The sequence below is a fragment of the Pezoporus wallicus genome, unplaced genomic scaffold, assembly GCF_028554395.1.
Source record: "Pezoporus wallicus isolate ANWC-B61680 ecotype Strahan unplaced genomic scaffold, APGP_CSIRO_Pwel_v1 contig_3815, whole genome shotgun sequence".
Taxonomy (NCBI): Eukaryota; Metazoa; Chordata; class Aves; order Psittaciformes; family Psittacidae; genus Pezoporus; species Pezoporus wallicus.
The window spans coordinates 1,040,097-1,064,768 of NW_026637911.1; the positions used below are offsets into that span (position 1 = coordinate 1,040,097).

The 24,672-nt window shown below is 36.5% G+C and overlaps 1 protein-coding gene across 2 annotated transcripts in view; it reads left to right on the forward strand.

Moving 5' to 3' along the window:
- RSPO2 (R-spondin 2) overlaps window positions 1-23,949 on the forward strand; it is a 102,853-nt gene extending 78,904 nt beyond the window's left edge. For both annotated transcript variants that reach the window (XM_057408207.1, XM_057408206.1), the window contains one exon: window positions 23,117-23,949. Coding sequence is in view for 1 of the 2 variants with exons in the window: in XM_057408206.1 (XP_057264189.1) it covers window positions 23,117-23,226 (110 nt within the window). In the remaining variant the exon portion in view is untranslated. The remainder of the gene's footprint in view (window positions 1-23,116) is intronic.
- Window positions 23,950-24,672: the final 723 nt, after the last annotated feature.

Below are 24,672 nucleotides of genomic sequence, written 5' to 3' on the forward strand. Positions count from 1 at the left end.
ATTTTTTTACCTCCTGATTTACTGTCTGTTCCTCATAACATCTAAACTAGAAGAAATGACTTTTGTGAGCCCTAGTAAAGAAAACCCACAATTTGGCTGAACATAGAGAATAAATTTTAAGCATTGCAAAAGACTGTACAGGAGAGATGCTCTAAAAAACAGTGCACAACTCTGTCAGATAGCACTAGGAGTGATATATGAGTAGGATTATTTGAGTATATTTACAACAGAAGAAAAGAGATTGTATTTGATAACTGATGGCTGAAGAAATTTCTGGACCATAAAGACTCCACAGATAAAAAATATCTGCTGAGCAAGTCCTGTGTCAGGCTTCAAATCATTGCTCTGGTTAGGAAACTAGAATAGCTGATGAAAGATTTCTAGATCATTTCAGACTCTCTCAGTTTTATAAGCTGTAATACTGACATTCTGATGTAATGGTCAGAATCAATTTTTCATAATCATTGAAGGTGATTAAACATATATTCTCTGCGGGACTTACGTATATATGCTATCAGCTATAATTCACAGCACACAGTACGTGATTATTTTGCCACCAGACTTTCTTAATCAGCTCTGCAGCCCAATGCCAGCTTGAGCGTAGGCTGCAGTAATACCTCTTGAGAACAGGGGAAGCCAGTGGAACATGAGTCCTAAACACAGAAACGGAAAAATCCTGGGAGATAAGGTTTGTTTTATTCTTGCAGCTGTGGCAAGGAAAAAAAGAGGGATTTATCATTTCTGCAGAGCTCAGTAATAGAGGTGGCCCAAAAACCAGTGAAGGGTTTCGTAAGAAGTTTTATAACATGCTGAATATTTCTTTCAACTGGAGTGTTTTTATTAAAGAAGTAATTGTCCTTAAAGTTTCAAGCTTTAAAAAAACTTGATTCATATGTCTTTTCCAGAATAATGTTTTCTGGGTGGAGTATGTTGTGAAAGAATAATGTATTACTTTCTCTTACTTTTCTTCCAACCATCTGAATTATTTGTTCAGGATGTTAAAAAGAATTCCATTTTTTGGGAGGGGAACTTCCCCTCATGCCCCTTTTTATTACAGTGTCATAGTCTTACAGTATCTCAGACTGTGACTAAAGCTTATAAAGCATTTGCATCCTAGTTCTTTGGGTGTGATACCTATCTGGAGTAGGTCAGTGTTCTATAGATGTGTTCCTGTTGGTCTTTTATAGCATTGATGAACATGAGCTTCTTTATGGTTATTGCCGAAAGTCAGAATTTCTGCCGAAGCCAGTAAAGTTTCATTGATTGATTGGTTTAAATGAGATGGCACTTTTGTAGCTGTTACTTGTTCCACAAAATATTAGGATTTCAGAACTTAAAAGTGAACTGAAAATAGGAGCCAGAATATAACTACAGTCCTCCTCAGTTCATGGAACAGTGTTGGAACCTCTGTCTAATTGAGGGAAGGTTGTCCAAAAAAATGATTAAAAAGAGAAAAAAAAAAAGGGGGGGGGGGTGGCGCTGGGGAGAAAGATGCACTTTCCCCAACCAGCTGAGTGTAGAATGAGAATTCAAGTGGTGTTGCTGGACTTGGAGTTGTAACTGGTTGTATCAGTGCATACACTTCAAAGCTGGGAGCAACATGTTGCAAAAGAACTACTTAATTTTTATTTATTTATTTATTTTTTAACAGTTGTCTAAGTCAGCTCTCCATATCATCTTTCAGGGCTATTAAAACAGGGTGTGGATCTATTGATAGGGCTATGATTTATTTTTCTGTGTGAACTAAAATGTAATCTAATTACACAGTCAACTGTGTAAAAACTCTGTAACTGTTCAGTATGTGGTTAAGACATCATGTCAGGTCACTAGCAGTTGATTTTTTTGTCTACCTTTTTACCACTTACACTAATTTTTATGCTGGTTTTATTCTAAGATAATAGTAAAGAAGAGAACAGGGAAAGGCCTTTCTACTGAGAAGAGAGTGATGTGGAAACTTTGGGCTTCTCTCTGAATCAAAAATGGCACATTTTGGAAAGACACATTTTCAGGAAGTGAAACTCTGATACTTTCAGCATGGCAATGCTTTATCTGCAAAAAGAAGGAAAGGTACAGATACCTGAAATCTGTAAGAGTATTCATCTCCTGTGGACACTTGGAGGATGTTCAGGTTCCTCCTTCAGCAGAACTCTTTGAACTGTGAAGTTACTATGCGGCACTTGCAGGAACCCTTATAAAAGGGCTTTACCTATTACTTGCTAAAATGATTTAGTAAAGAGAGTAGTGTAGTAACTAGGGCATTGAGAGCTCTTTGTATTGTTTTCTCAAATGATTTTTGTCACCAGTTTTCTGATTTCTTAAAGCTAAGCTGCTGGAACCAACACGTAACAGTTTTCATGTTTTAGCTGTTTTTCAAGTCTTTGTTAGCTGCAGGCAAGAAGCTGAAAACATGGACACCCTGAATGATTCAACACCATAAATTAAATAAAAAGCACTGGAATTTAATTGTTTTTTTTAAAATCTAGTGGTTTTGAATTTTACTTGTGACTGGCTCATGATTAACTTGGTTGTCAAACTTGTACCCAGCATCCAACCCCAAAAGGAACATATTTAAAGTTTCTGATTTAGTTTTCAGTGTTTGCTAAAATGCTGTGTCTCAGTTATTCATGTGAAAACTCTGATATATTTTAGTATGAAAACATTTGGCATATAATTTCTGAAGAAGAGAATGTTGTTGTGTAGGGCTATACCTTTGGTGTATTTCCAAAGAGCTTGCTTTCATAGTATTTACGTAAAACCTAGTCAGCAGCAAAAAATCAAGTGTTATTAGTGAAGGAGCATTTCAGTGCAATGATCTAACATGCTAATTTGAGAAGATAAAAATTCATATTCTACTTTAGGCTCTGAAAAATGATCTAATGCAAAGCATTGTGACCTAGCAAAATAATAGCTTGTAATTTACTTCCTTGGTTCCTGTCAGCAGTTTCATTTGTGTTGAATAGGTATAATTGTGTGTCCTCAAAGAGATTGCACTAACCCCGGTTATGATGTAGGCAGACTTTCCAAATCCTTTATTAAGCTCAGCAGTTTCCTGCTGCAGATAAAAAATACTTCGCTTTTATTTGCATTCTGCTGGTAAAAAGTAGCTTTCTTTTAAAAATGTGTCACTTGTGATCCTCAAAGTTGAGTTGACTGAAGGCTTCCTATTTACATTAATGTTCATGTGAATACAGTGTTTAGCTGAGCCAAATTTAAAGTAAAAAAGCACATTTTGAAAGGCCGTTGACTGATAGTGATGCCACCATGCTACCACATGCATTAGATTTTGAAAGCAAGCATTTTCTGATTGTTTAACAGTCCAGAGGAGTTGCACTGGGAAAGTATGGGAGGTTTCAAGCCTAAGCCATTTTATATTAAATGAATTGATAATAGTTACTGCCATTAGCCACATGACTCAGAGAACTCAGAGAAAAATTGTTTATGCTTGGCTGAAGTTAATACTAAACAAGCTCCATAATGTCATTTTTGCTAACAAACATATTTTCCCATTAAAAAGAAGCTAAAATGGTGTTCTTACAGTTCTGAAGGTTAAGTGTAAGAGGTACTTTTCTAATTTGTAAGTTTTGGGGTGTTCTTTTGCAAAACTTAAAAAAACTAATAATAAGATCAAGATCTTCCTTGCCTGAAGCTTCATACAGTATTACTACAGCCTAGCTTTATTTCAGTGGAAAAATAGCAGGAAATTATGTATTTAATCATGTATATTATGTTAAAATTTGGAAACATTTTTGTTTGAGCTACAGTAACTCAAGAGCCAACATTTATTATTCTGTTTTGATTTTTATAACTCTTAACCTAGATTTTGCATGTGCTTAATTTTTTTCCAAATAGGCTTGACATCTCTTGCTATTCATTTATACCTAAAGGTTACCATGTTATCCCCAAAAGCTAATGCTCCATGTTAGAGACATTGGGATAATAGTTGTTTATATATAATACAAATATTAACACGTTTGCATATACACATAGAAATAAATTGTTTGTAGGTTTCCAGATTCACTAGTATTTGCTAAATCCAGAAGATACTTGCATCTAGAATAACTTGAGTCTTTAGTTATTGGTACTTCTTTTAATACACAAATGTAATTATTTGTTTTTCAAAACTTTGTTCAATGACAATGGCAGGTCCTACTGAGTGCTGAGCACTTTTGAACATTTGCTGAAGTGTGTTCTTTCAGAACGATGAGTGTGTTTCAAGAGATTCCTTCATCTATTTTCAAAATGCCTTACTGATTTGTAGTTGCACTTGCTGGTCTGAATCCCTCGTTGTGAAAATGTCCATCATAATGTTAGTCTTTTCTGCCCAAAGTAATGGTATTGTAGACCCCGAACTTGGGTTTAGAAATTGAGTTTGAAACACTTTAGCAATAAAACTTTTTTTTTTTTTTTTTTATTTTGCACAATTCTTGGAATTGTCTGGTATCAATAAAAATATACTAAATTTATTTTCAAGTATTTAAAACCTTATGTTTACAAGATCTAAATCAAGGGGTGAAATAATGAAAGGAAGAATGAGGGTCAGGGATTTCTTCAATGTAGCTACCTGTGAATTACTTATTAGCTTGAAATAATGGTAGCACAGTGTGTCTTTGAATACAGTCTGGATATTAACTCTCATCCCTAGAATCCTACCCATGACCTCAAGAATATTTAGCTTTCTATATCATTGCAGAAATTCTTGACCATTATTTAATTTATTTTACCCTTAAAAAGGGATGTAAAATCTCTCCTTGAAACTATGCCATAGGAACAGATTTTGTTGCTTCCAGTACTGGCTAAAAGTAGGAATTGAAGAAGCATATGAAAATATTCCAATTGTGATTAATGGATTGTGTTTTGTTTTGTATGATTATATTGCTATTGTACTGTGTATAATTGTGTTACTTGATATACAGCTCTTTTTCTAAATGTCAAATTGTGGCTAGTAAATAAACTTAAAACTCCTTTTCATGCTTACTGCATACTACATTAAATGATTTTCAATGATGTAATGGGGTTTGGAGAGGAGACATAGCTGTTGTTCACACTGTGCGTTTTTTGTTGTGACATTTCTACTTCTGATTTTTTTTTTATTTTTGTTCTCTAACATAGACACAAAAAAATGATTTTTTTTTCTTTTTTTGAGGAAAAAAAAGGAGTCTGGTAATATTTCGTAATATTTGTCCTGGGTTCAGCAGTAGCAGTCATTTTTCTCCTTCTTAGTAGCGTGTGCAGTACTGTGTTTTTGACTTTCAGCCTGGGAACAGTGCTGATAACACCAATGTTTTTAGTTGTTGCTCAGTAATGTTTACTCTGACCAAGGACTTTCTGAGTCTCATGCTCTGCCAGGGAGGAGGGGAAGCCAGGAGGAAGCAGAGCCAGGACACCTGACCCAGACTAGCCAAAGGGGTATTCCATACCACAGCACGTCATGCCCACTATATAAACTGGGGACAGTTACCCAGAAGGGCTAGATCACTGCCTGGGTCAGGCTGGGTATCAGTCGGCCGGTGGTGAGCAGTTGTATTCTCTTCCCTTGTTATTTCTCTTATCATTATTATTATTATTGGTGGCAGCAGCAGTGGTTTGTGTTATACCTTAGTTACTGGACTGTTCTTATCTCAACCCTTGGGACTTACATTCTTTTGATTCTCCTTCCCATCCCTCCAGGAGCAGGGGGAGGAACAAGGGGTAGTGAGCAAGCATCTGTGTGGTTCTGGGTTGCCGGCTGGGCTTAAACCACGATAATATTCCATTCAAATCTTATGCTTGTCAGTCCTGTATTGAGAAGAGATTTGATATTCTTTGATGGAGTGACTGCTCTTGGGATGTTTGTACAAAAGTAGATCTACTCTTGTACACGTGCTTGCATAGTGTATATTGAAAATCACACGAAACACTGGAACATCTTGCCCAGAGAGGCTATGGAGCCTCCCACCTTGGTGACAGATAGTCAAAAGCCACTGGGACGTAGTCTACATGGTCCTGCTCAAGCAGGAGAGCTTAAACCAGATGACCTCCAGAGGTTCTTTCCAACTTCAGTCATTCTCTGATATGCATAGTTTGATTTCAAAATGGGATTTGAAGTAACCATAAATAATTACACTATTTATCTTTAAAAGCAAGAATGATGCCAGCAACATGTGCCTTTGTGCTATGTACCTTAGAACACCATATGTTTTAGTCCAGGTATGGACATTGCCATACTGGAAGGGGCAATTTCTGTGGCTAGATGAGTGATGGGAAACTGTACATCTCACTGGAACACAGAGGGTGATTGTGGAGAAGATTTCTGAACCCTTGGAGTGCTATGGAAATAAAGAATTAATGACAACTTACCTAAGATATAGTAATGCCAGCAAAATATCTGCAGCTTATTTGATGTATTTGAAGGTAGAACATAATTCTTTGTTTCACTGTACATGTTCTTTCCTTAAAGCTGAGACACTAGCGCCGTTTTTGTCTCTTGTACTATCCTAAAATACTTCCCCTAATCTCGTGTCAGTATTTCGATCACTATCTCTCTGCTACACTAATAATAATCATCATCAATATATGTGACTGTAGAAACTAAAAAGTTTCCTTCTACCTTGAAATATCAACATTAAAGTCTGAAATCCATTAGCCACTTGTTCTTTCTTTTCTGAGTCACCCTGCATCTTACCCTTTGCAAAATAAAATTAACAACTGAAAGTCTACAGTTTTGGTGGTTGAGGCGGGAGCATTGGCAGGAAGGCATTGTGCTTAAAGTATTCTTTCAAATGCTTATTGAACTCACCACCATCTTCTGTGTGTAGTTTCTTACTGCAAAAAGTCAGATGATTTGGCTGCATTATATTCACCTACAAATATGCAACTATTAGGATTTTCATTAGGACAATAGTTGGCTGAACAAGCTTTCTTCAACACAGTTTATTAACAGGCACTTTTCTCTTTTCTGACCCCATATAAGCACAGGAAAACAATTTTCTGTTTCCTTTCCCAAAGATGATACAGCTTTTACTTCAGAGTGTTGTCTCGTGTAGTTATAAGAGAGAGAATCTTAATCAGTCATTTTATCAGAAATTAGTTTCTCCACATCTTTTGTAACTACCATTCTGGACCAGTCTTTTGAAACTGTGAATAATTTGAAGCCATATGCAGAAATACCCATCACTTTTTCTATAGTACTAAACCTAGGGACTCTTCATCAGGGATTGTAGTGATATGACAAGGGTAATGGGTTTAAATTTAAACCAAACCATTCTGTGACTCTGTGGTTAGGATCATAAGGTGGTGAAGAAGTTACTGAGTGACAGGAGGGCAGTAGGGCTTTTGCTTCTACCAGAAAATACATTCCCCAGCAAAAACCTTCTTTGCAAGGCCTTCCACCACATTCAGGGCTTCCTTATGGCCATGTACGTGCCAGGGCTAATGTGTGCTAGTGAAGTTTCTTGTTAAGGGAAGCATAGAGTTTTGTCCTATTCTTGAACTGTTACTGGCATGTTAGTTTTGGGCTACAGTTACAGTAGTGGTGTTGATGGATCCTTGGTTGACCCAGATCAGCCACTTCCATGTTTTTTTATTCTCATGCTACCAGCTGACTATCTCAGCCTGTAACATTATGCACAGAGGTTTTTAAGGATCTGTGAAATTTGATGGTCAGAGTGTTGTACACGACTTACAGCCAGCATGGAATGAACAGAATTCTGATAGCAATAGTAACTTATATCTGATCTGTTGTTTGAAAGCTCAGTTATGTTCCCAAGCATTAATTCTTGCATGTGAGAAGGGAATAAATCATATCTTCAAAGATGACTGTATTTTCATTTCTGGATGAAATTTCTGAACAGAATCACTTATCAAAACAATGCTTTGAGAAATTATAAGATTGGGCCAGTGAAGTTCTTCACGATATAAGTTATGGATTGAAATCAATCCCATCTATTATAATTTAGACAAGAAAAAAACTACCCAGTTTGTAACATACTGTATTGTTCAGTGTTAGCTTTAGCTTCTGTTCTTGGCCTGTTCACAGATCTGCAGCCCATTACAGTGGTGCCTGTTAGAGCAAATGCTGTGAAAGTTTTGCCAGTTTTTCTATGATAAACCATGTTTTCCAGGAATTCATACTTAAGCATTAGAAAATCCCTTGCAGTTGAGACTTGGCATGGAAAGTCTTAATTCACAACGATTTCACTGGTATATTTCTCCAGATTTTCAAAAATAAGTCAGTCATCTAATTTATTAAGTTGGAGGTATTTCAAAATAATGTATTGTTTCAAGATCATAGGATTGTATTTGTTGGAAACAAGTAATATTATGATCGCTTAATCTAAATAGACACATTTCCTGACAATGAATAATTGCTTTATTACTGTTACCTCACAAATCACACTTAAATGCTTCTGTGTGTTTTTTTCTGTTGGGTAGATCCATGCTGAAACTGCAGTAATTTAAACTGGTCACATTATTTTTGGTATTCTACAAATATTCAAATAGCTAAGCTGTTTTTCTTTGAAAAGCTGTGTATCAATGAAAATTCAATGAAAATTTAACTGTATAAACTCTAACTTATAATATCAATATTACATCCTAATGTACATTTTAAACTTTTTTTTTTCCCATATTTTATAGTTGGCAGTATTTTTCCATTTAGTTAATTAAGAGTAAATAACTATTAATGCACATTGTGAATGTTCATCACAGAGAAATGAGAGTCTATATACTTTGTGACTCTTACCTAGGATGTTTCCATAGTTGTGATAGAGACAAACTATAACACTGTTGAGTTCAAACAAATAATCTATGTAATTGTGCATATTTTAATTATCTGCATAATTAATATTATTATTAATTAATAGAATAATATTAATTAAAATAAGGTGAACCACGGAGAAACGTTTATTCTGTATTACAACCATTTATTCTTGACTGCATATTAGTACTTTGGGTTTTTTTAGAATCAGGTTTGGGAAAAGAACTATTACTTGAAGTATATTTACACAGAAAATAACAACAGAAACCACATGTTCAAAGCCTGTATGCATGGAAAGAAGGTTAAAGAAGAATAACTGGATAGTGTTAGGGAGAAAGTAATTATTTGGCTACACAGAAGGAAACAAAGATGTTAAGCATAAGTGAAATGAGAATAAATTCAAACAGGATTTTGAAAGGAATCTGTTAAAGCCAGCAAATGTCAAGAAGAAAATGCTATCTTCCAATCCGAGTTAGAAGTGGCTGTAATAGTGGATTAATTGTCTCAGTAGAGAAAATAAACAATTGAGTGGATACTGGTAACTAATTTGATCAGTATGTCACACCCTAAATGATCCAGTTGTCACCCCCTATTAATCTTATAGGACAGTTTAAATCAACACATGGAATAGATTGTGATGAAGGCACTGGCCAAGAAATGAGTACTTGCTAACATAATGAAATAATTAACATTCAGTAGAGATCAACTATATTTCAATGTGAGAAGCTGCTAATCACTTAGCTTAGCTTGGTTCAAATAAATAGTTCCTTTCAACATTCAAAAAAGTATCAGCCAGTTCAAGTATGTTGCCAAAGTTTATATGTTTGTGTCCATGAGTTTTACCTTTTTTCCCAGTTCTCTCCCCCATCCCTTAGGAGTGAGCCAGGGCTGTGTGGTGTTCAGCTACCTACCAGGTGAAACCATAGCAACTTGAATGGGTTTTAGGACCATCTATTCCAGCGCAGGGGCTTATCACATAAATATCTAAAATTAGGATTGTAAAAAATATCCAGTTTGAACAACAGCTGCTAATTTGAAATCAGTGAGGTCCAAAAGGTCTGGGTAAATGTTTCTTTTATCATCTTTTGATCTTCTGCAAAGAATGTACAGACAAGAGTGTGCCATTCGTGAGAGAAATACTAGTTGGCGCAAGTCAGAAGTATGCCAGGAGTCCTGCTAGTGTTTCAAGGCACTATTCAAACCTGTGCTCTGGCTCTTTGTATTTTATTAATGAGATGTAGCCCTTGCAGCTGACCACCAGTTTAGCGAGGTCTGTGGTTTGTGCTACTGTACCCACAGTACCATACAGTCAGATGGACTATGACTGCCAGCCTCAATATCTACTGGTGGAAATACCTCTATCCCACAAAGAATTGTTAACATCAGGCACTTTTAAGCAAAAAAATAAATAGATCTCGAGCAATTTCAGTTATGCAATGACTTTAATACTATTACAAAATAACAAAGACAAGATCTCATACCCATCAGAAGCTCACCCAAAGTAGCCATCAGAATGTGATGATGTGGAGCAGGAATAGCACATACATTTATATTTTTCATATGGTTAATTAAACCCATAGAATCATTCTGTACATACTAAGCTTTTATTGGTATTAGAATAAAGAATTTCTTTTTTGAAAGAAAAAAACCCATCCCAACAAAAAAACCTGATAATTACTTCTCTCTGTGCTTCTAATCAACAGTCTTTGATGTACATCTGTTTTTTAAGTACAACTGTAACTTCCAGTCAGGAAAAGCCTTTTATGGCAAGTAGTCTTTAAGCTACATGCTGTGTTTGTTTTACATATTCTTTTCCCTTTTCTCTTTAAGAAAGCACCCACACATTTTTCTTCAACTTTATCAGTGAATACATACTTTAAAACTTTTATGCAGGAAGAAACTTTAGTTTTCAAGTTAATTTAGACTGATTGTTTAAATTGATGGTGGAGATTTTACTGATTTCTTTCTTGCAAATGTGTATCAGGATAAGAAGACAACCTAATTTGTCCACTACACGTGTATTATTAGATATCATGTTATACTGCTTCTTACATCATGTGATGCCAAGGCTGTTTCCAGCTGCTGTGTAGATGAGAGGGAATGAAAGCCCCTGTGGGCTAAGACCATCTGCAGGAACAGGCTGGTATAAGAGAGCTGCTGCAGAGCATTCATTCCCTAGCAAATCAGTGTTACTTACCTCTGGGAAGGGCAAAAGTATGTTTGTTGTTGTTCTTCAGGTCGTATGTGAAAAGTCATTTCCTTTTGGATTAGTATTTACAGCTGTAGAGATGAGGCTAAAAGAACTGTCACAGAAGTCATGGCCAAGACTAGCTACCAGACTCGAAAATGTTCAGACTTGGGACTTTTACAGATATATAAAGTTTTATCTTCACCACATATAAAATTAAAGCACAAAGGGGCTGAATGTCTAGAAAAAGTGGTGATGGTCTTAATATAGTCCTGTAAGCATTGCTGTTTGTTTCAGTCAATTATACATTTTTTTTTTTTCCCAAAATAAATAATCTGAGAATAAAGGTAAACAATATTCTAGACCAAAAGAAAAAATCAGGCTCCTTTGTAAAGTGGTCCCACTCAAAAAAAAATTAATTTTCATTAAATGTAAAGTTATCTTGGAGGATTGAAGAGTTACAGAACAAGGAATGTATACCTGCAGGATGAGGAATGGCATCTAAAAAGCAGAGTTTCTCAGAACAAGTCACATTAGTCCACTACAATGTAGAAAGAAAATTTTCAGATGTAATTCTTGGCTATATAACTTTGGTAATAAGCAAAAAGCACAATAAATCAACATTATCTTATGTATGAGAAGAACTCTGGCATCCAGTCTGAGACCTATATTTTATAGAAGATATTGGATCAGACAGTTCAGATGGAAACTGCAGATAAGAGTCAAAAACTTCATTTGAAGACTACAAAATAACTTTAAAGAAAGGTGCACAAAGAGTTCCATATGTTTAACTTCTCAGAAAGATGGACAAGTAAAGATTTATCTACAATGCATGAAGAGAATTGTCTGATTTAGGACAGAAAGGCTCAATGAGAAATACTAAGTGGATATTAAAATTTAAGTTGGGAATCGGGCAGACATTTCTGGAGGTGGAATGATTAACTGCTGGGAAAATTACCAGAGGAAGTGGTGGATCCTCTGTCTCCTCTTGCCTTCAGTTCTAGACCAGATTTGTTTCTGCAGCAAGCCTCAGCAGCAGAGCAGAGAATAATGTTTTATTTCTGATATGTATGTAGGAGATCTCACTGGAGGTTCTATTGACCCCCACTTCTCACTTGTAATCACTGTATCATCTTCAGTTTTAAGGAATAAAACATATTTTCAATGATATTAATATAAAGTGTTAGTATTCTTAGAGATATGCCTTATCTAATTTTACTATCTTGGGTTTATTATTTAATCCATAAACTTTGAAAAAGAATACCAGTTTGAGAAATCTTGGTACAGTTAATTTCGGATAACTGCTTCAGCTGGCTTCAAGGCAAACAAGACACTTTATGTTATTAAGTCTAATAGTAAACTTGGAGAAATCACAGATTGGTTTGCCTTCGGGTTTGTCATTACTATGATCCTATGTGCATCTGCAGTAAAATTTAATATAGGATATATTAGATCTGATACAGACTTGAATTTATTAGGAAACGTTGTAGAGTATAACTTTAAGAAAGTACAGAGTAAATTGCTTGTTTCTACATGAATTTCCATTTAAAATAATCATAACTTTGAAACTACCTCATTTGTTGTCTTCAAATGTGACTTTTTCACTTTGAAAATCTCCAAGCATGCCAGGCTGAATTTTCTGCTTTTGGCTGTTTAAGACTATATTCTGATTAATATTAAAGAAAACTTTGCCAATCAATAACTCAATATCTGCAATACCAAAACCAAATAAATTAAATATTTTGCAACACATTCACTGAAACCTGTGAACTATCATATTTTTAAGGCAAAATTATTTTTCCGTGGAACAAAAAATTGGTGAGTGGTATGCACCCATCTAGTGCCTGAGGGCAAGGTGGGGGGGGGGGGGGGGGCGGGTGAAGTTAGGTGGCCCCATGGTCTGGTTATGAGTTGCTTTGGAGAAAGCCAAAAAGAAATACTTTAAACTCAGTTTATCTTAGGTCCTTGATCCCAATTTACTGATATTTCCTCCTGTCCTCCTCCAGCTCGTATTTAAGCCTTAGTTGCTTGTTGGTCAGAAAACTTTAGTTAACACTTCAGAGCAACATCGGGACATTTAAGGAGCTGCTTCTGAGGGGTGTTGTGGGGATGGGGGTACAAAGTTTTTCTGTGACAAGCATTATGCAGAGAGTTGAATGAAACATTGCTAAAACGCTCAGAAAAAAAGTCCATGAGGAAGTTTGAAGAGAATTCATTTGGTAGTTTTAAATTAATGGTGACTGTTTTTACAGTTTCATGGTCCAGAGTTCAAGATGTCTGTGTGCCAGAATCATGGCCAGGCTTGGAGCCAGAGTACAGCAAAGCTCTAGGTGCATGGTACATGAAAATGAAAATAGGGTTAATGGTACTTCTTTTTGAAATAAAATAGACAAAGCTACAAAGAGCTGATGGTCATACAACTTGCTTTTCTTTCATGTTCCAGGCCAAGTCTGACAGGCAGCATGAAACAGTCGGTATCTGATATTTTAGTCTGAATAGGTCTCCTTTAAAACCAAAGTTACACACTGTGCTGACGAACACATGGTAGTTGTGTACCTGTTTGAATACCGGCTTTGGGGTAGGGAAGAAATTTTGTTTTTCCCTGAAGAGTAGAAACTCACCTTTTAGTCCAGCTGTGCCTTTCTACTGTTCTCTCCATGGCATGTTTGCAGTGGAGAAAAAAATAGCTTTAACATCCTGGGAGAGCTGTGCTGCCAGTTACTGCAGAGGCAGTGGGCAGGCTCAGGGGCAGCATGAGGACCATCATCCTGATGTCTTTTAGCTTCCTTGCAGAGCTCCTTGTGCACTCCTTTTCCAGAGATAACAGCAGAGCTTCAAAAGCTGGTCCGGATCATAGTTAGCAGAAGCCAGTTGGGTGATTTTATGTTCCTTATTTCATCTTAAAGTAGACTCCATACAAACAACAGACTTCCAAAAAAGTTCCATGGATCATAAAGGTGTTTCTACAGTTTTGACAGTGGTTTGATGATACTAGTGCACAAACAGAAGCTTTAACAAGGCAAAGTGCCATATTGGGTACTGTATTTCTCCATTTTTCATAAACAGTGCAGTATTAATATCAATGAAAAACTCTTGTGTGACTATTAGGAAACAAATAAGATTTAGTATGCGAAATGCCCTCTCTCCAGCTTCTGATAGTGAATAAGCTTCCTGTAGCTAGTATATGAAGTGGCACTGAGTAGTTACAGCCTGGCATGCATATAAATATTAGGTCCTCATATGCAGCCTTGGGAAAGTGCTTCTCTTTAAGCCACCAAGAAAGCTACTGTAATACATTTATGGATAAAGCCACGTAACTCAGGACATCTTTTAAATCCTGACTGGCCACAGCACAAAGACAATAACTGTCTTTATAGTTGCTAACTAAACGTCTGGCACTGTTAATTGCTCTCCTCAGAGGTGCCACGACAGGGACATACCTGCAGGAGCAGCAATGGCCTGTGCTGTTTCCCTCAAAAGGCAGGGGCTGCCCCAGGTGAAAATATGACTGAAGATTGAGGGATATTCTCTAATACCATTTAATTTAGTAATGCAGGGGCTCTGGAGAAGTCTGTGGCCATAGTGTGTAGGTGGGATGTACAGGTAAAGGGAAGTCCAGAAAGCTAAGTTTAGATCATTAGGTATAGTGACTGTGTTGCACTCCATCAGCAGAGGGGAAATGTCAGAAAAGGTAATATCCTAACTAGAAGACCAAGACAGTAACTCCGTCATGACCAGAGCACAGATAATAGAAGCTATAATGGATGGAGTGCAGTTCTGATTGTGGGTTTGGTGAAGAAATCAAGTGTGAGTCCATCACACTGTATGAGAAAAATGTTGGAGGAGAAGGGAAAAGTATACACAGTATGCACCGAAGTAGTTATGAATAAACAGAGACTAACCTGACCAAATTTAGATAGGCAGTGTGAATACCTTCTGTTTCAGCACCTTCTTGAGTATAAACCAAATGAATAACAGCAAGCAATGCAGGTGCAGCTGTTATTCTGCTACACCATTCCTGATGCACGTGCTGAGGGTAATCAACTTACATCATATTATTAGAAATAATACATTCATCTTCACTTTCAGTTGTTATTCAGTAGGAGTGTTCCTGCTGGATTGTACTTTATTATCAGGTGTTCACTTTCGCCTCTTTTCATACTGAACTTCAGTAATATTACCTATGCAATACTTGAAGAGAGGCAGAAATGGTAATTGAAACTATATTTTAAGCTATTTCAGTTAAAAGAAAAAAAAAAGAGAATAAGGGCCTAGAACAAAATTGTTCCTCTGTTCTTAGCCAGAATCCCTAAGGGGAATTTAAAAAGACAAATCCTTTATAACATGAACAAATAGTGTTTTACAGAAGAAAAAATCTTAATAAATAAATAAACTACAGAGTATTATGTCTCTCTCTGTAAGACACCCATGAACAAAATGCAATTTCTAGCATGAAATTAAACCTTGCAGGTGCTACAGGTAAATACTGTCTCAACAGAATTTATTTTCTATTCCCTATACGATGAGATAAAAATAAAATTAATTAGATCAGCTAGAAAAAGGAGAAATGGAAGAAAAATAAAGAATAGGGTTTGAAAACTGGACAGAGGGAGTTTTAAGTCAGATTAATGTTCAGTCAAACCTAAAGAAGTTCAAAGCCAATTAGTTTTTAGCTGTTATTGTTGCCCATGGAGTTAAAATGTATTTACATGTGTATGTGAGCTTTTGACTATGAATATTTTCTGTTATTTTGAAATTTGCTTTACATTGCACTGTGAAAGAGGAAAATAAACAAACCCAGACTTTTCACTGGAAATATTTTGTTTGGCTCTGCTTGCAAAGCATCTGATCTGACACGGTGTTGATTAAGATGAGTGAGTACCCTGCATGCAACTGATATTCATATCTTTTGAATTCTGAGCTTGAGCTACATTAGATGATAAACATTTTGACTGCAATGGAGATCCACCTGTTTTTACACCACTGTGAGTGAAAGTATAATGGGACCCAACATTTAAAAATCTATACTATTCAGGTAAATGTAGGTAGTGACAGGACAAGGGGTAATGGGTTCAAACTTAAACAGGGGAAGTTTAGATTGGATATAAGGAGGAAATTCTTTCCTGTTAGGGTGGTGAGGCACTGGAACAGGTTGCCCAGGGAGGTTGTGAATGCTCCATCCCTGGCAGTGTTCAAGGCTAGGTTGGATAAAGCCTTGGGTGAGATGGTTTAGTGTGAGGTGTCCCTGCCCATGGCAGGGGGGTTGAAACTAGGTGGTCTTAAGGTCCTTTCCAACCCTAACTATTCTATGATTCTATGTAGGTCTTCTATCGGAGTTTTCCGAGTGCTTCCATGTCAACTTGAATTTGCTAGTTTTCCTCTTCCTTTGGTGTCCTTTCTCCCTCTTTCTTCTCTGTATCCATATGTATGAATATTTTTTGTACTTATTATATTCTTTAATTAATAGAATAGCTTACGTTCTAGCAGAATAATGGGTACTACATATTCTTTGAAATGATGGAAATGGAAACCAGTTTTCAGTTAATATCTCACTGCCACCTACTGTGTACATTCAAAAACTGCACTGTGGGAAATGCATTGCATTTCAGCAATGTAAGATGACTCTTTTTCCCAGTGAATTTGCCCTGAAGTTGACGAAAAATTCCACTGAACTCTCAATAGGCTATTACATGTAAATTCTATTCTTGGTGGAGTAATCAGAATTTCTTAAACAGATAACAATGTCTGATGGTACTCAATATTTTCCAGAAGGAAATAACATAAGATTTTAGTATTGCTTAGTTAGTTTGTATTCAGGCCAGGTGAAAAGTAGATGTGTACTTTGAGAGAAAAAGAGTACCTCACTTTGCTTATTCTTGCCCTGAATAGTAAAGCCTTTTATTTCTGAGTGGATATGTCAAAGTAAAAAAAGCCAGTGGCATTAAGATTCAGAAACTTGAGATAATTTGATATTTCTGTTAGTTGAGGGAGTATTCTTTGATTCTTTTAACTCAGCTGTCATCTCAGTAGCTGATGCCTGGTGTATATAAACATCAAGTAAACACAACATTATTTGTTGTTTGAGATATAATAATTTACCCAGAGATATGTAATTATTAAGTTGAAAATAAAGTATCAGGATTCTGGGCCTCAGGAACTGAATATGGTATCATGCAGGTTAGTTTTGCACTAACAGTGCTTTTGCAATGATTTGTATAGAAATTAAAAAGTTTTACTCAAGACAGAAATTTCCCTGATTTTCATCAGGAAAGCTGACATCAAATAGACAAGAATGTGTGAAAAACATCAGACTGCATTTACATAAGGGAACTCATTTTCTTAGTCTATTATTAATTTCAGTAGGCTGAGAATACATATAGTTTTTACCGTTAGCTGTTAGTATTGCACCAAAAAGTACAAACGAAGACCAGTAAACTTGCAAATTCCAGCACTTCAAAGCTGAAGAAGTGCTTTCATTTGCTTCTTCTTCATATCAGTTGTGAGAAATTCTGTAATTATGGCATGCTTTTTTTCCCCTGTTTTTATTCAGTAATTGTTCTAAGACCTCATTTGCTCAACATTATTCAACCTTTGCAAACAAAGAAAGAATGATAAAATAATTCATTACTTTTCTTTGATCTCTGTTGTTACTATGTTTCTGTGCTTTGCAAACATTAATTAACCCACCTTTACAACTTCTGGTATTTTGGGAGTTGAAATGGTATTGGGGGCAGCTGATGTACTCTATGTGATTATACCATCACTTCTGCTGTCTTCAGAGGCAAAAATGTGTTTGCAGAACTTCTTCAAATTCCATCAGAAATTTACCCAGGAAAACGAGGACCTGGTTTCTGTCGCATCTCCTTGGCCCTTTCTGTCGCATCTCCTCAACCTTATTACTTCTTCGCCAGCGTCACCATCCAGGTCCCAATGTCTTTCACTCCCTGTCCAAAATGTTCTTTTACTAAGGACAGTTTCCCCCAAGTCACATTCCTCCTGCACCTAACATTGAGCATAGCCAATTTCAGCCTTAATTTAATGGTGTTAAAAAATTCCATGCAAACTAACTCAGGAAAGCTGTGGTAACATTGGTAGAGATGCCCACAGCATGATATTTTCTAAGTTATTAAAGCTCTTTGCATCCTCTTCCTGTGGGCCACTTGTCAGTGCTGGTTCACAAATCATGCTTTAGGAAGAAGTTGACTTTGTAGAACTGGGGAACTTTTTTCTCTCACTGAGTGTGTGCTCATAAGATTTCTGAGCAATTTGTACATTTCTCTGGAAGTTTCACTATCCAAAATTTTAAACCTGACTGAAAGCCCCAGGAAATAAATGGCCTCTGGGGAGTCATTTCTGGACTGAATCTTTTGTTTGGTTGGTTGTTGGATTTTTTTGCGGTCACTGCTTATGTGTAGTTTGATGTGTGGTATAAATGGGGAGTAAATGATGAGGCATTCATGGGTCTGAGTAGTATAGAAGCTGTCCTGCCAGAGAGGGCTCCTACAGCAGCTTCCATCTGCCATCTTTCTCCTGAGTTGATCTAGCTGGTTAATCATTGAGTATCTCTGTCATCTTTCCAGTGCTATCCTTAGTTTCCCTGGTGTCTCCTATCCTTCAGTGATGTGACTTGAGTGTAATAACTTTTTTATTTTACCATGCAGATGGGATTCTGCCGCATGCAGGGCCTATGGTAGAACTGCAGCCACAGACTGATGTACAAGTGTACAACACTTAGCTCCTAAAACGACAAATGGAAGGGAAGAAAATATTAAAAGATGTATTTAGCAAGGAACCATGCCATTATCCCAGGAACCATGGTGCCTTCACTGCTTGTAATGAAAGTTCTGCATATGAAAATCCAGGGAAGGGGCAGGACATCTAAGCCTCATTATTCAGTAATCATCACTAGAAGAGAAAAATGCTTTAAATAAAGAAGGGGGTATTAAACATTCTGATGTCTCTAAGGTAATAATTTGTGTGTAAGAACACCTAAAATTTTTGAGGTGATTGCACTATGAAATAAAGCTGCAAATAGTTTTTGCCTTTTTTTTCCTGGATGAAATGTTTTAAGTTTAAATCCTTGCTGCCCTCGTGTGGATGTATACTGTGTTTTCTCCATCTGTTGAAATTTGCAATGGACAGATTTTGTTAGAAGAGCAGTACATACAGCACTGTTTATACAGCAGATTCTGAACTGATGCTGTCAGTCTGAGCCAAGGTTCTCAAGCAATGTAGCTGGGAGTCCCTGTGAATACATTTGCTGCATTTTAGTTCTGGATAAGCAGGAGTGTCTTGAGTGTTAGGAATCTGCTGCCCAAGCTCTGTCTGGAGAAAGCTGCCTTTGCATCTGACAGAAGGTGATGAAGGCTCCTTCTGAACCAGGTAATACATATCCTGAAGGGACCAGGTGGATCCATCCAGAAGGAGCATGCAGTATTTCCAAACACATTCATACTCAGGGTACGAGACAACTGTCAAACTGAGCCCAAGTCTCTAATATACCAGCACACAGCAGCTGTAGGAGCAACACTGGTCAAATGGTACAAAAACAACAAAAAAGGAAGAATAATAATCCATCAAGAGCCAAGTTAAATAATTATTTTTGTAGCTGTTACTCTTGTCTACAGACTATTGCTGTGTATATTATCATGATGTTTTTTCAGGAGTTCATGTTGAAACTGCAGTATTACCTATATGTTACCATACCATTACCTATATGTAATCATACCCTCCGAAGTTGTGGTACATTGTTCAATAATGAGAAGATTTCATAGCATACTGTATTACTTGCCCACTCATCTGTCAGAACCAAGTGATCCAAATAAAAGTTTAATGAATAACACTGTAAAGATACCAAAAATTGTGATAAGTTACTTAGAAAATTAGGATTAACTCATTGGTAATTTCTGAAACAAATAGGAAAACTGAATTTTATAATATTGCAATAAAGGGTTCGAATGAATGGCTTTGCCAGTCTTGCTTATGTAAAGTAACCTGTGCAGAAATATGAGGTACAGAATGATAAATAAGCTTTTAAGGTTTTTATCTGCTGGATAATTGAACACTGAATCCAGCTAAGTTTCAGGTCTTTCTTAGGCCCTATACATTACAATGTATGAACACAACTTTACAGCGTCTCAGAGTCCTGCTGCTTCCTATGGAGAGAAGGGCTTGGGGTCAGGGCTCTTGCTGTTTGGAGCATTGCGGATGTTGAGGTATGGGGGAAGCCATGCAAGGCTCCCTGCAGATGAGGTTCTCCACATCCAGCCCATGTCACAGAGCAGAGGGAGCTGCTGCCATCTCATCCCCAGGGCAGCATCTCCTCCATTGCCTATTCTCACCCCACTGTCCTCCAGCCGGGGAACTGGAAGAGTTTGGCTCCCAAATCCTCTCTGAGGATCAACTTTCTGTGTCATAAACATCTTATTCTTCAAAAGACATCTGTAGCAAGATATTCAGAAGTTACTTCTGTTCACTGCGCTTCTGCTGACAAAATAAGCACTGTAATTGAAATCTGTATTTAACTAAAATTCTCAGGAGTGTGGACTTCAGGAGCATACTTTGAACTCTCTAATCTTTACAGTCACTTTTTTCTTGCTAATCTCTAATCTCTGATGCATTCTAGTAACAATATAGGAACCAATGGTTAGCCAAGAATACCTTTTATATTCAGTTTTTGGTTAAAATAACAGTTGGAATTTAGGACTCAGCATTGCCAGCCATCTGGATTTTCTCTGTGTGGTTTAATATTGTCCTGAAAATAATGAAACTTATTCTGTACAACAGGGTACTTGGAAATATAGTGAGCAGCCAAAATAGTCACAAGAGAACAAATATCCAGATATCAACAGCTTGGTGGTGCTGCCTCAGGTTACTACTCCATGGCATGTGTAAAAGAAGGTAATTTGTCTTTGGTGAGCCTTGGGGCAAAAGTAGGTACAGGGACAATTGCTGTAGAGCAGCAGAAGCACCATAATGTGTTCATAGCACAATGACATGTCAAATCTTTGAGTCCAGTTCATGTCTATTTTAAGGATATTGTATGGGGGTTTTGGCTATTTGATTTGATGCTTGTGTTACAGAAGCTATTTTGTAAAGCCTAGACAAAGATACCAAGTGGGTTGTGGGCCATTTTATTTGTGCATCTCAATGTTTTTAAGGAAAAATAATAGGATCTTTCACTACCTCAAACTTACAGTAAAGAAGTTACTCTTTCTGAGTTCTCTGGAGGAGGTTGTAGAGAAAACTAAATGGGCAGTGAGTGGAGTTTGTACAGTGAAAAACCTCAGAAAGTAAGATCATTGAGCAAACCTCCAGTAAAGCTCTGACTGATTCTGTTGGTCTTCTGACAGTCAATTGACCAGCAGCATTGGTTACTCATTTCAAATTGTTTCTCCTCATCTACTCCTTTCTCAGTAAGTATTTTGAATTTTTGGGTTAAAAAATAGGATATTTAAAGTGCAAGTTAGAATTCAGTGTTGAATTATACATTCATCCCAGTTCTCTGCCTTACAGTGTCCCAAATAGTAGAATCATGTAAGGAAAAAAAAAAAAGAAAAAAAAAGAGAGAAAATAATGGAAATCTCTATAATTGAAACCATCTTGTTGTAATGCTATTTTGTGTCAAGTATTCCTTCCTTCTGACCTCATTACGTGTGCCTATTCATTAGATACAGTGTTACTAAAGAGTTTTAACTTAAAAGCTGCTTTGATTAATGATTGGTTAGACTGAGGTTTTACTGTGTAGGATTAACTAGATTTAAAAATGGCAAAATGCCACAGTAGCATTAATTCCAGACTTTAATGAGAAGCAGAAGTAAACTCCAAGGACCCTTATGATTTTAATATGGACTAAACTCATGTGCTCGTTACCTTAATGTCCTGTCCTATTCTATATACAAGTATTCCATTAATTCCTAGCAAGTTGTAGCCTGGATGGCATATTACAGATATATAATCTGAAATATATTACCCTACATTTTTAATTAATCATGATTTTTGATACTTTTAGAATCTGATTTATTCAGTACTATTATCAAATAGAGATAAATGCTTCATGCTGATTTGGGCTTTTTAATTAAGAAACAATATGGAAGTAAGAGGAAGCCAATCTGGCAAACATTTCCCCCAGTTAATAATGTACTGAAAATGTAGATGAAAAATGCATTTTCACATTTTTATATTGTCTGCTACTTGAATTTCCTTTCACTGTCTTCTTATGTTCATTTAGTTCTCCTGAAAGTTTATGAAGTTAGCAGCTCTAGAGATTAATAATCTTATTTTTTTTACCATTGATCACATATTTCAATATATGATACTGCCAAGAAAACTCATGCTGTTCTCACTCCAGACAGCATTCAGTCATCTCTTTAAATCCTACTAGACTCACTAGTATTTAAGCATATATTTAAAAGGTAATGCATTACTGAATAAGGGCCTTTGTATTTGAGATTTGCAAAAGATGCAGATTTATTGTTGAAACTGAACAGAAAGAAAACATTTCCCATCCCAGGAGCCTGAGAATTTTTTTTCCGTGCATTGATCCTGATTTCCCAGTTTTGGTTATTTTTCAGTGAACTTCTGATTGTAAGAAGTGTGTAAGGAAATTTTTGTTTCTGCACAGTAATGTGCTGTGAGAATTAGGCAGAGTGCACTAAGAAGCAGTAACAACAGTTATTTGCAGAGGCAGCACTGTTTGAGCCAAAGCATGTAGGATGACATCCAACCAAATACGTGGTCCGTAATGCTTGATTTCTTATTGAAATCACGGATGTATTGGACTTGACTTAAATAGGATTACTCACTCAAGCAAGTTTACGCAAGGGTCTAAGGCATGTATCCAGCTTTCAGTGAGTTAGGAGTCTATGTACTTGCTTGGCTCCGGGCCCGAGGCACTTGCATAACGTTGCTTGCATGAGTTACTCTGCCGAAAGTGAGACCTACATCAACATGGTTACTCATACCAGTGAAATGTGTCTGTAGAAAAGTGATGACAGTTGGGGATCCTGCTTCCTCTTGTATCACATTGAAAACTTCTGTTTTCACAGATGATCAAAGCTCATTAGCCAGGATTACCTTTGCATTCCCCATTGATAATATCTATGCCACTGAGTTTTTCAGCTACAGTCTAATGTCACTTCTGTATTCTTTACTTAGTTGTCTCATTGATACTATTTGCTTTTCCTTTTTTTTAGGGAGAAGGCCAACAAAAACAAAGGACAAGAAAAAGAAGAAAAAGAACTTAATGGAAAGAGCTCAGAAGCAGCACAGCATCTTTTTAGCAACAGATAAAACAAGCCAGTAAAGACTTGATTTTCTTTAATATATTTTTTTTGCAAAGCGCACAAAAGCTGCTATATGCTCCTGCCCATGGATGCACTACGATTCAGCTGCTTTGACAGTATTGGTGGCAAATACCTTGTGAAAAAGTAAAAAAAGTCCACAAGCTTCTTTGTTTTATTTATATATTTTTTTATTTTATTTTTTCTTGTCATTTTTGACCTGAAGACTTCAAGGTCAGGAGCTCACTGAGTTGAGTCAGTGGAAGTGGTGCTGAAGGGCATCAGAGATTTTGTCCTGGGGGCACGGTCAACATGCTGACATGGAATGGACGCAGGAAAGAAACCTATATATCACCATTAGGCGGACTTGTGCATATTTAAATAAAAAAAAGAAGGAAGTCTTGAAGGTGTAGGTACTATTGCATTTATGGCTCTTGTTTCCTATATTTGAACATTTCAAGAGTAAATAGATATGACTTACCTACTTAGTGTTAATGTACACTGTTCTCAGCACCTGCTACATTGAAACAGTTGTATAATAAAAGTGCTTTAAGACAACATAACATGAGAATTACTTACAGAAGCACAGCAGACTCTATGTGTACATATTACTCTGGCTACATATAAATGAACATATTTACTGTACATCTATGCATTTTTATGTATAATACTTTATACATGTTTAAAGTTATGTCCTGTTGGTTCTAGTAATATACTTTAATCCAGTAAATGTTTACTTTTTACTATGTTTTAAGTATCTTCTCATATTTCTCAACAGTTATAAACTGGATTTTCTTTCAAATTTGCAAAGCACATTCAGATGGCTAAACTACCTTGTAGTGACCCTCTCAGAGCGTCAGCTCTGAAGTAGACGTGCCAGACTAGTAAACAGCAAATCTTTTCCACTCTTCTGTTCTCCTATCTCAGTCCTGGTGTTTTTGTCTCAGAAAAAGAAGTGTAACTTTTTTTAAGATGAGGCACTATGACAGTAGATGTTTTGAGTGTCAGGAGAGAAATTATATGGGAATTTCTTGGTATCTGAGATTGTATGTGTAGGGTTTTTTTCAAATATAATGCACAATGTTTTATTTCTTCTAGTCCTCATCCAGTCAGATACATCAAACAAATACCTGAATAGGGGAAAAACACAAGAAACAGCTATGTGAGTTCAGTCATTCAAAAGCATAGCAAACACCAGTGTCCCAGTATTGCCAGTTATCTGTAGAAGTTCAGCAACTTTAATCTGCATCTGGTGTTTGTTTAGGTTTGGGAGGGAGAGGTGGAGACAATTTTCTTTGTACAAAGTCAAAATGACTCAGGATGTATAATTTGGTAATCTAGCATTATTGGACTTGCATTCAAAGAAGGTTTTGAATACCTGCTGGGAAAAGCCCACACTAAAATGGCTGTCATTTATGCTGTCAGATATGTTATTCCTGTTCTAGGGCTAAAACTTGCATTTGACCTAC